The sequence below is a fragment of the Larimichthys crocea genome, chromosome VIII (assembly GCF_000972845.2).
Source record: "Larimichthys crocea isolate SSNF chromosome VIII, L_crocea_2.0, whole genome shotgun sequence".
NCBI classification, from domain to species: Eukaryota; Metazoa; Chordata; class Actinopteri; family Sciaenidae; genus Larimichthys; species Larimichthys crocea.
Window position 1 is genome coordinate 12,990,985 of NC_040018.1, and position 13,015 is coordinate 13,003,999.

The 13,015-nt window shown below is 39.1% G+C and overlaps 1 protein-coding gene across 1 annotated transcript in view; it reads right to left on the minus strand.

Annotated features, from left to right (window-relative positions):
* Positions 1-13,015, minus strand: part of galnt18b (UDP-N-acetyl-alpha-D-galactosamine:polypeptide N-acetylgalactosaminyltransferase 18b) — a 71,568-nt gene that overhangs the window by 31,414 nt on the left and 27,139 nt on the right. Inside the window, exons 2-3 of the mRNA XM_010744806.3 lie at positions 7,928-8,123; positions 4,850-5,016 (exon numbers count right to left, since the gene is read on the minus strand). Of these exons, the coding sequence (XP_010743108.1) occupies positions 4,850-5,016; positions 7,928-8,123 (363 nt within the window). The remainder of the gene's footprint in view (positions 1-4,849; positions 5,017-7,927; positions 8,124-13,015) is intronic.

The window sequence follows — 13,015 nt, forward strand, 5'->3', positions numbered from 1 at the left end:
TATTTACAGTTAAGAAAAGTATCGCCAGAGCATACAGCACAGTACTGTATGTCACATTCATTTATAAAAGTACAGACTGTACATTTATGCCTACGAGGGTCCGTTAGCGTTCATGTCAAGGACAATGTGAAAACCGTGTGTCCTGTGGTGTATGTGTGAATCCTACAGGCCTGAAAAAAATAACTCAGTTTCCTTCATCATAAAAATGTTAAATCATGCATGTTTGCTAGAGTTCAGTTTCACTGCATTTATTATTGCTGCATTGCACATTATAACCTACAATTGTTGATCAAAACCATGCAGGCAAAACCTTATTATTATATATATAATATTATTATATGCATGTGCTCAATGACCCACATATTGCTCTGTAGTGATGATGATGGTCATAATTTCCACAATTTACTTTTAAGCTATTGCATATTCTTATCAAAACACCACAACGCATGAATTTGTTCAATTACCTCAATTTGTCTAAACTGTTTCTTGGGCAAGAAATAACCTCATGAGCCAGACTGCTACTATTTCCCACAGGGCAATAAAAAAGGAACATAATAATACTTACACTATATACACGATATGCAACATAAATTCTATGGTACATTTACATCTAATATAATATTACAAGTGTTATTAGTGTTTTGTTTTCTACCCTTCCTTCATTCACAGTCACACGTCACCTATGGGCAATTTAGAGTCACCAATTAACCTATTAAGTGCATGTCTTTGGACTGTGGGAGGAAGCTGAAGTACCTTTTTGAGAACCCAAGCAGACATTGGGAGAACATGCACAATTAGCAGACATCCCAGGTGTAACTCTGCTCTTGATTAGATATATGGAACATGAAGCAGCTGAGCTCTGGGTCAGGATTACACTTACTGAGTTTTAGCTTATGTAGTAGAAGCAGTCTTCACTTTGGATTCTTAATTCTGGCTGAAGGAAAGCTGCTGTAGTAACTCATGTGTGCAGCTGCTGGTGACGTACCAACAGATTTTTGGATCTATAGTAATTTTTAATCCATCAATTATTAAGACATTCGGATGTGTGCATGAATTGAAAACAAGAATGATGATGTGTTATGCCTCATAACAAATCATAATAAAGCACAGTCCATTACACCAGGAATGGCTGATGGCCAGCAGTCATCAATCTTTAAGAACTGATATCCTGCTGAACCTCTGCTGGAAAGCAATGTGCTTTGGGATGGAGCTAGAGTGGAACAACAAGCAAACAGGTTTCCAACATCACTGTGCACTCAAGCAGGAAATCCAGCAACATATTCAAAAGAAAACATGTTTTTCTCAGAGCTAATGGTGAGCTGCAAAATGGTGAATACGCCATTTAGCTCATTTTATCTTCAGTGTGACAAAATAATACTGCATGAAACTGTATAACAACTATGTTTCTGAAAACACATCAACACCCTACTGTATGAAAACTTTCTATATTCAAAACAAAACATGCATTCTGAGTGTAACATAGATTAAAAATCTCTTGTTCATCTTCTTTTCTTTAAGTGTGCAGAGGACTGAAATGTGACAGTGTCGTCTGCGTAGTTATGCACAGAGCCAGGCAAGCAATATATTTAATTGATGAATGGGATCTGACTGTGGAGGGATTTGACCGGTCTGAGCAGCGTTACTTCAGTTTCAGTGTTTCTCCAAAACTTTAATCCAGCTCAACTTCTCTTTTTTTCAGGCATCCCCTGCAGCCAAAATGCACTACTCCCATTCAAATGAATAGAAACATCTGTGTTTTTGCTACAGCGCCAGATTTGGTCTGAATCGGGCCTTAGGCCTTGGGTATCTTGAGATTGAAGTCATTCTCAGTTAGTCTTCAGCCTGTCAAACTAGGCAGCACTGATCAAATATGAATCACCATTTCTCACCTCAAATATTTTCAGAAACATATTTTAGTGTACTGTTTTTTTCTGCTTAAAATGATTCAAAACGACGCACAGCAGTATGTCAACCACCAGCTCCATGATCTTGTCCAAATATGATCATTTCTGGCTCTAATGCTGAACTTGAGGCCTCAAAACCAGTGTGTGAGGTCATGGTAGGTTTACAGTTGGCCTGAACTAAGCTTGTCTGTCTAACACTCAAACACTGTATATTCTCTCTGTGCATGTTCAAACTAAATACCACTTATCAGCACACAGGTGTTACTGCTTGCACAGCAGATGGCAAATCGGCATGGATACAGGTCTCACAGTTGCTGTGTAGTTTGCACTACATCGCCTGGCAAAATGGTGTGAAAATCTCTGTTTAAAATATCCAATTTATACTCACTCTTCCCGCACAATTTTATCAGCCTTGTACCCAAATCCTGTTTGCAGGCTTTGGATAGAAGACCAGCAGCTTGTTAAAACATTTTGAACACATGTTGCTGTAAGTTCCAGTACAAATGCACTGCTTGTGTTTTATAGCTGGCAATACATACTGTAAACTCAGCTTTGTTGATGTTTGCTGATGTCATCCCAGTTTTTGTGTACCCTACAGCTTTTATTGGCTAGACCTGCAGTGTGACTGCCGGATATCCAACTGGTTTCAAACAGTTGCTGGAACTTCTCAGGACGCCTGAGTCGTTGACTGAATACACATTATGTCACGACGTTCACAGGGACGGACAGCGGTTAGAGAGAGAGAATAGACGCAATCCACAGGATCTGTCCAGCAACACATTGGAGCCATGCATCTTATAATCCATTTGTTGCTCAGCAGATCAATAATTTGCTAATTTTGATAATCACTTCATCAAGCAAAAATCCAAAACAATCCAAAACAGTTACTGCTTTTCAAATCTGCATATTTGCTTTTCTTCTTTTCCTGTCTATTTAAGTTAGACAATTAATCAATTGATCAGGCATAATTCAGCAGATTTAAACTCTTTAAATAATGAATGAACCAACTAAGTTGTTGACATCCCTCTGACTGACACCTAAAAGGGCTCCATCGCCTTCACACATGAGATGAATCAGACTCAAAACTCACTGACAACTAGTGATCTGGCACCATGAGAGATTTGGATAAATGCATTAAATTCTTTCTGCTGTCTACACTGTGGTTGAAATTAGCTGCTCGTCACAAAATCCTTCAACCTCACATATATACAAGACTCCTTGGTATTATCATTTAAGTTAAAGTATAGAATAATAAGTCCTCTGACAGCCTGTCTAATAAGTGAGCCCTTCTCAAAAGCCCACTCTTAAACAGACGAGCCCTTCTCGGGCCACAGCTTGGGACATTATCCAATTAAGGAGGAATCAGCTAGGTCAATTTGCCCTTCTCTCCCTTGATAGCTACACGTTCTTCTGCATGCTAATGCCTCTCAGAGGTGAGCTGTGACAGTGGTGGATGACTAATGTAACGCTCTGGATGCCTGGGAGGTTAGCCGTGGACGATGACCCCTTCAACTATCTCAGCAGCATCACGGGTCAACAGGCTAATGACATTTAGCACACATAAGATTCACAGTCATGGTGATAATGATAACACCAGGCCTATCAGATGCAGTGTGACAGAGTGCTCAGGCAAACAGGCTGAAATGCCATCAGCAAAATGTCAACGCGTGACTCGGATACCTGAAGGAGCTAAAGGCTACTGCTCCCTAGCTCTCAATTACGTGGTGAAATATGAATGTTTGTGGGGTCTGATCTTATAATCCAACACCGTGCTTGGAGGAGTGGAAGCAAACTTTTGGGCTTGACATTTTTTTCACACATAACTTTTGATATATTTAACTTTCTAGTCAATAATAGCCTGAGGAATAGCAGTCATCCTTATCCTAGTGTATAAGTTATAAGTTAGTAAGGCATACTACAGTTATGTTCCAGAAGTCCCTGGTACATGTTTTGCATTATTGACTTTGGTGCAAATATTCTTCCCTATGCCAGTATTTCCCATGTTGATTGCCCCTAATGCCTGCCTCAGTCCTTGTTACAAGCAGCACATCCCGTTTAAAAGTGCCTATAAATGACCTTGGCATAGTATCATTATCTTTTTATAGCTCCTTTCTGCCTTTGTAATGTAGTTAAGTCTTATACTGTAAATTATAGGTGCACTTTTCACAGGTGACTTAAAGTCTTTTTCTTGTGCTTTGCATAGAAGATTAAAGTCACCTATCAGTGATCTCGCACATTACAAGTCATCTCAGTAATAACGAGTGAACAGCTCAGTGGATACACCTCGTCAGCACATACAGGATATCTTTTCAACCTGACACTCTTCACACTACATCCAGTGCATGCAGATGTAAGAATTAGTGTTGTGAATGCTGACGAGATAGGTATAAACACTTCATCACCTTGCTGGATTGTTATCTGCCTTGAGGCAAATTTCCTGGCTTCGCAGCTAATTAGTGTTATTCATCTATCGGTTAAATCCAGTGAACAAAGCCCCTCATTATAAACATTAAAAAGTAGTCTGGAGGCCATCAGAGGAGTAAATATCACAGACACAGATTCTTCATCACATGAGGCAATGATATGTAAACTATAGACCTCCTTTAAGCTGCAAAAGCTACTTTCTGAAATGACATAGTTGCTAGGCCCCTCCCCCTTAGTTACTGTTACTATGCTTTACAAAATGTCTGTTCTAATATAAATAATACATAATAATAGACAGAGCGCAATGAATCATGCTCTGAAAACCACGCCCACCAGAGGGGAAAACAGTCGGTGCCACAATACACAACCAAGGACTGAAACACTGCTAAAATGCTTGTACCTTTTCATCAGAGCATTATTTTAGCACTGTGTCTATCGGAGAGGAAAACATCTCTCGCTCTCCTCTTGCTCTGTACTCACAGGCAGCAGGAGGTGAGGTGTGCGGGGCAGATGTTGCTTACTACTATTGCTGTAGTCGTCCACCAGGATTATCTCTTTGAGAAGGTGGGAGGGTGTCCTCTTGATGGCAGAGTGAATCGACCGCAGGATGACGGACAAGGCTTCATTCACAAAAATGAACACAATGCTCACTTGAGGGAGGTTTAGAGGATAAGTGATGTTTCTGCACCTGTGAAGGACAAATCACAAAGCCTAGGTGAGACAATGTTTAGACCTGTCTGAAGGATTAACAGATAAATTTGACATTGATTCCTAAAGAGCATAGTAATGCCAGATTTCATGCCAACTCAGGTAGTTGGCAGACAATATCAGGATCCTGTTTTCATGAATCAAAGTATAAATGTAGGCACTGGCACCAACTCATAGCAGATTTTTTGGAAATGTAATGATTAAAGTGCTACTGCAATCGTGGTGCACCTGCAATGCAGTTATAAAAGGGACTGGTTTAGTAGGAATAAATAATTGGCAGTGTGGTAAGGTCTGACATCAATCAAGCTCCTCTTTCCCTTTTAGAATATTGTTTGCTGCCACTGCATGCTGACATTTGCATTGTGAATAAGGAGTCCAGCCACTGCTCCCTAAAGAAAACTGAAGCCTGTTTGTAGGTAGAGAGAGAGAGAGAGAACAGGCTGGCTATAATATGACCATAAAGCTGCAGGTAATGTTCCTTTTAGTCGAGTTAAAGTTTTTCAAATTGAATTCCTGATCATAATGTCTTCAGTGTGTAATCACACAAATGGGCTAAAAGACCATTATTCCCTCAATAACAGTATATGGATGACACCATAATCCTCTTGACATGACCATTTATTTTAATTGTACATAGTAAATTGTGTTGGGCTTGTGATATTTTACCTGTTTCCTGCCCTGGCTGTCAAATTTAACAAAATCACATTGCTGTTACCACATCATGTTGGTCATTATGGCCAAAGAACATGTTGTATTTACAGAATGCCATGGCTTGGGCTTTACTTTGGGGAAATATGTGCAAAATGTGTGTGATTAATGTATCCCCCTGAACAGCCCTGTGTACAGACTCAATATTAGTGGGAATTGATGGTCTAAAGGGAGTTAAGTGATGTACAGTGGAGAAAATGCCCTGAAGATCTTTGCACTGTATAAACCTTTGTACCAGGATGTCACCCTGTGGGCTCCTGTAACCTTGGTGACATGAACATGAAAGCAGTGCTGTAAAGAGAGTCACAGCTACAACTAGTGTTCAAAAGGATGGTGTATTGGTGATGACTTTTGGTACTATTTGTCCAGGTCCTAATCAAAGTGCTCATAGTACACAAATACCTGCACATGGCTTAAAAAATGCACGTGTGACTTAATTTATAGGCCGCAGATGTGAAACATTACTTTGTCCTGATACCTTCAGATGGCTGTAGGCTTTAAAATATATATATATATATATTGGTACAGTAAAAATCGGGCCCTTAATCAGACAACAAACAAGAGTTTTTTTTTGCCTACATGAGATGATTAACTGTGCTGAATGCTGTGGGCACAAGTAAATTCTTCATTGGTTTTCAATTAGAGGCACTCGGTGTTTGCGAGGTAAAAACAAAGTGTTTTTCTCCATGGCAAATGCCTCATGAGTTCCTCTGTTTTTACTAAAAAGTATAAAAAAGCCCTCAAAGCTAAAAACAAAGCAGCACAGAACACACATCAAGGTAAATACAGATGACCGATATCAGCATAAATAAAGTGAGACTACAGCTGAAATTAGCTGATTTTTAGGGATGACAATGTTGTGCTGTGGGTCAGCTGGTCAGTCTACTGGTTTGGTCCAGGAAGACATCAACATCATGGATTGCCACTAAGTTTTGCACAGTCCCCAGATGATGAATCTTACTGACTTTGGTGATCATTTGACTATTAATCTAGTACCATCAGCAGGTCAAAGTTTTTTGTAAAACAAATCATGATCTCTACCCACAACAAGTCTGACTGTAATTAATCTGATGATCTATTAAATGTCCAGTGTGTAGGATTTAGTGGCACATAGGTGAAGCTGCAGATTGCAACCAAATGAATACTTTTCCACGCCTCACCTTTTTCTTCTACGCAGAATTAAAAACCCTGGCTGCCAAATTCATACTAAAAGCAAAAGACACATATCTAGATCATTGTTTGGTTTGTGTGTTCTGGGCTAATGTACAAAAATTCATTCAACATAGTGGTCTCCACGCTCTAACTGTAGATATAAAGAGCTCATTATAGGACAACAAAAACATGATTCTTATTTTCAGGTGATTATACACTAATAAAAACATACTGCTAAATCTAAAATTAATTTCTCATTTAGCACCATTATCATGTCAAAATGTCAATTTGTGCTTCTCAGCCTCAGCTGTACTGTCAAGTTATTACATCTACATTTACATTTAGTTATTTAGCTGATGATTTTATCCAAAGTAATGTACAGTACAGTACAGAAAAGGGAAACAATCAAGGGGGGAGAACATGTTAGTGCAGCAATAAGTACTGTGATGATTAACAAATGTTAGCATGCTAAGAAAGCTGCTAGTTAAGATGGTGTAAATATTATAATTATTTAGCATTGCCAATGTGAAAATGTTAGCACACTGCTGTTAGCGCTGAGCTCAAAGCAGAGCCTGTTAGTGCCCCTGGATGGCTGTAGGCTCTTAGTCATGAGTTCATTTGCTGGATCATGATCATCATCATCATCATCATTCCATATCATAATACATCCTGATGTCACAGTATACAATTACATATACAGCAATAAAAGAAATGAACTACATTGTCTACTCCATATTATAGTTGTTATAATATTATTATATACCACAATTACACTGACCTACTAAATTTGTTTTGACACTGTTACATAGTGATGAAATCACCAAAAGGTGCAAATGATGAAAGTAATCTGCTTGCACACAATAATACTGGTATTTCTGTAGAACATAATTCATTCTGTTTGTAATTCAGAAAACAACAATTAAACTTAAACACATAATACTTTATACATCAATATCAACAACTTGCATCGTGTAGGGTCATAGTCTAATTAAAATGGCAGCGTTTGAGCACCATTCTCCCTGCAGTCTTACCCATCAGGCCTGAGGTCTGGTATCAGCCTGTCTAAAGAGAGACGATCACTGAGGTAGGCATTATATCCATAGTACTGGAACATCTTCAGTGCCACCCGCCGGTTTTCTGGGCTGAGCTCCTGACCCCAGTGAGCAAACAGTGACGAGTCAGAGAATGATGTGTCCGCCTGACCGTCCTCTCCCCTCCCTGGAGTCTCTGAGAGGCACAGAAAGACAAATAGCATGAATATTTGTCTAGGCTACAGCCTTCCCACCTACCAGTAAGGTTGTGCATTAGGTGACTTTTAAAGAATGTGGACAAATGATAGGGCTAATATGATCAGTGTGACGAATGTTGATTTCCTTGTGCTGTAATGTATGTTAGCAGGTGAAGGTGGCCTGTTATTTACAGAGACAGATCGGTTGTCCTTCAGCAGAAACATGGGGAGTTCATACACATGGTGAGAAGCTCTGGTGCCCTTGAACAAAAGATTCAGCCCCCTGCAGCAGCTGGTGGGCTGTTCTGTAGCTGACATTGCTCTTTGACCTATGCTGAAAGGAGAAAGTGAAACTCATGTCCCTAAAGGTATCACTAGAGTAACATACACCAGCTCCCTTCAATAATTAATCAAGTGGTAATGTGTGATCATTTTTGAAGTAAAGTTTCTCTTTGAGTGTTCTTTACTACAGAAGATTGTAGGAGTACTCCATTTGTGCCTAAAGGGCTGAAAGGGTTCAAAATGAGTGCAGCCTGACTTATTTCATAGCTGAGCAGCACTGACAGCAGAGGAACATTTAACAAACACACATTTAATGTGACAAACAGTATATTTTACTGCTTGTAGCCCTTGTTGATGGACTCAGTTCAGGTCCAGACTCCATAAAACACTGGTGGCATGTGTTAGAAATTCTGTCCGGCTTCCAAGAAGTTTTAATGCACTTCAGAGGCAAACTTCTGACTGTGTTTAACAGTCAAGGAGCTTCACCCACTGGGCATTGGTTAAAATTCAAAAAATACAGAGATAAAACATGAAAGGATATCATCATCATCACGTTTCCCAACTGCGCTTACATGATTACAGTTGCAGTGGCTACATCTTCTGTAGATATAGTGCAAAATCTTTCTCAGGTTTTTCATTCAACACAACATTTCATTGAGGCCTGGTACCTGTTGGGACATTATTCAGGGATTCAATAATGCACCACAGTCCGATCTGAATATTGCATTTTGCTACTGCTGAACAGCACAGTGATATTTATGATATGTGAGAATATGAGGGTGTGGGTGAGTGTTTGCTGGTGGTAACCCAGCGGATTTCATTTCATGTGTGCTGAGATTGGTGACAAATATGGGTTACCTCAGTATAGTATATAGAAACAGGATTACATTCAACCAGCCTATAAAATAATAATAATTTCCTTATTAAAAATTTACATAATTAAAAAGGAGTGTTTAAAATTGAATTCCATATCAAGGATAGTAATTGCATATTGTTAATTTAAATGTCCTAATCAGCAGGAATAGAAATCTAATGACAATTTGTGCTGGCTAGTAATATCTGTAATTATATAATAATTTCATTAAAAAGAATGCACTGGTACCCTGTAGCATACTGAGGCCGTACAACAATAACAAAAAGAACAGATTCATTAGAAAGCTTCTGTTACTGCTGACAGACGGAAAATTCACAACAAACCAAACATAACAAACAGTTTTTAGAGTAAACTGAAATGCAAGCTAGCAGAAGAGTGACATGAATTATTTCAATTTTAATTAATATTATTAATATCTCTTGTGTTTCTGATTACGATGAAGATGAATGATAACGATGACAGTATGAATGAATAGTTTAGGCAAATAAATGAAGACTATGGTCCTTTAATGAAACAGTGAGGAGTGAACAAAAACTGAGAGGCATCCAAGAACCAAACAGTGTGTGTGTGTGTGTGTGTGTGTGTGTGTGTTTGTGTGTGTGTGTGTGTGTTTTAAGGAGACTGAGGAAGGTTATTATTCACAAGCTTATTGTTTTAACATTTGAGTGACAAACAGTCATCCAGAGGAAGAACTAAGTGAACAAAATGGATTGGATGGAGCAGAGTTGAGCATTTAGCTTCTAGACAGCTTGACATTTCTGTGGTAAAGACCAACAACAACTAAAACAGAGTGAATACTGGACTTTTTCAAAAGTGACTCCATGACTCAACAGTTTGCTAACAAGTTTGTCATATCACCTTGACAGTTTGTTTTTTATTCTATCGTGTGTTTAAAGGTCCAGTGTACATAGAGTCCGCCATGTTGAACCCCCATGTTTCTCCAGTAGCCCACAACGGACAAACCCAACACTGGCTTTAGATAGGGCAATTTATATTATTATTATCTGTTTCACAGCCACTGTAGTTTCTGCACTGCTAGAAACCACTAAATCGTACACACTAGTCCTTTATTGTGTAAAAACAAATTGTGGTTTTAAAGGCTTCACTGCTAGCTGCTGTACATTTAACCTGAAATCCTTATGATTATTTGTGGCAAAAAAAAAAAAAGCGAGATAAGAATATTTAACAAAATGTTGAACTATTCTTTCCGATTTTAGACTGCTTATGCCCTATACTGGTAGGGTGAAGCTAGCCAGTGTGGTTAGCTTTAAATAGTGAGGCACTGTGTAAAATGTTACTATTAGTATTCAGTGGTTAATGTGCTATACCCAGCATGGCATTTTTCCATGATAATGTATGTATTTTAGCTCTAATGAAAGTTAGAGCTGCAGCTAAATATTGTGACTGATCAAAATAGTACCCCGAGCACACAAAGCTTCTTTCTTCCTTCCTTCCTTCATTTACAATACCAAATGTGACATCCTACTGTATTGCACACACACAGTTATCCATCTTTTACAAACCACATGACAAGGCTGTATTTTTAAAAATTCTCAGGGAAACATTAACCCAAAAGTCAAAGAGAGAACAGCGAGCCTGTACAAGCCTGAGGCGGAATGACTTCAACTCCTCACATTCAACACATAGTCGCTGAAGTTTCACTGCTGTAAAACAGAGGGAAAGTGTCTCAGCTCTTGATAAGACAACACTGTGATTGGACTAAGGACAGCATAAACGTTCTGTGAGTCGTTCAATCCTGGCAATTATGCCTGAAGGCCCATACGTCTGACTGCTTGTGGTGGTAATTAATTAAGCCTACAGAGACAGATTTCTCAGCAGTGAATCCCTGAAGCGGACGTGAGGGCAGGTCGGTGTTGTTTGGACAGGGTAACCTCGACAACATCTGTTTAGCGTGTTGTTTTACAGGCGCACATGCAGCAGATGCCTGACAAACATGCTCGTACAACCTTACTGCAATGTGTTCAAATAAATCACACAGAACAAAACAATTTCGCAGTATGTCACATGACTTGTTTTTCATCAAGCGGGTCATGTGACTTACTGTAACCTTGCTGTTTGGAGAGTGGTTTCCCTCTCGAGTACACATTCAATCAACTAACCTTGGTGCTAACTCAAGTAAAGCACAGCCAAATACCTGAGGCAAAAACTAGTGTGTGTGTGTGTGTGTGTGTGTGTGTGTGTAGACAGGTGAAGTATTCCCTAAGCACCCCAGCAGCACTCTGGGCATGTGTGGAGTGCAGCACTACAGTAAGTATGCTTCCATTGCGTGCACAGCGAGGCAACAGAGTTATAGCTGTCTGCTCCTGCAGTCACAGAGGAGAGAGTCAAAAGAAAAGATATACGCATACAACATACACACACTCACTGTCATCGACATAACTGAAACCACGAAATCACTGGAGAACAAACTCACACTTAACAGAGGAGTCACTGAAAGAGAACAATAAACCCCCGAATCCTACATGAAGTTACTTTTTTAGAAGCAGAGCTGCACATGTTGAATTATTAAATTTGATCCTATAAAAGATATTTCACTATGATGAAACTGCCCCACAAAGATTTTATTATATTATATATACATTATATTGATTCCCTCTCTCACCCGACTGTGGAGAGGAAAATGTTTTGAATTTCAAATCATTATCATTTTTGACACTTCAGAGAGAACTCTCTTCCATGAAACGCTAACTCACTTCACAGATGTAGACGTTTGATAAGACCGCTGTAGGCCTAAATCCTTTACCTGCCTCTCCATACTCTAAACTCTGCTGTACACTGGGAGGAAAGATAGCACTTGGGTGCTGGAACTATTTTAGCTAAAAATCTCAGTCGACAGATCTTTACTGTACACCAGATGCTGCCAACTGCCAAATGGACATCCAGAGATAGTTTACCAGTCATTAAAATTTAATCGCATACCTCGGGCCTTCAGAGATTCAAGGTATGTGTTTATTTATTCATTTGATTCAGTCTCAAGCCTCAATCTCCGCTATTCTGTTTTTAGCACTTTGCTGGTCTCCCAAAATGTCAAAAGTGTTGAAAATATTTGTTTTTTCTGTTTTCACAGTCGAAGTTGATAACAGGTTTTATGTGTTTTATGCTGGCCTACAGTCACTGTGTGTCAGCTATATTGCAGAGCAGCGCTTCCTTTGATAATGGAGGGTTTCTGATGATAGTACCTTTTGAAAATGAATGCATGTCTGGAGCAGCTGATGATGATTATACTTTTCTTGCCAAGTCATCAGTCGTGTGCTTAAGAGTAACGTTCCCCTCCAGCAGCAGATACATCAATCAAAATGTACTTTTTAAAAACTGATTTCCACCCTGGAACATGAATTATAAAGGGCAGCAGGTTGTAGAGCGTTTACTTTGTTTTCATCCAGAATAATTCCAATTATTTGTTTACATAATTTATGCTTTGGATATATGCATATATAAGCTTACAGACAGTTCAGCGGGTGAAGTTACTTTAAAGCGTATTATCTTCAACATCATGAGCAGCAGATGTTAAAAAAGCTTTTAAAGGCATACATGTGCACTCGCTCCTAAGTGCTGCTCTGGGAAACGCGTGTAGAAATGGAAGAGCGTTTGCAGAAAGGGCTTCATCGTTATCAGGAACCAAGGCAAAGTTATAGCACTGTAGAATATGTATATAAACATTATTTGCTACAGTGAAAGCAATTCATGCCAAAAATATGTTTTTGGCAGATTATA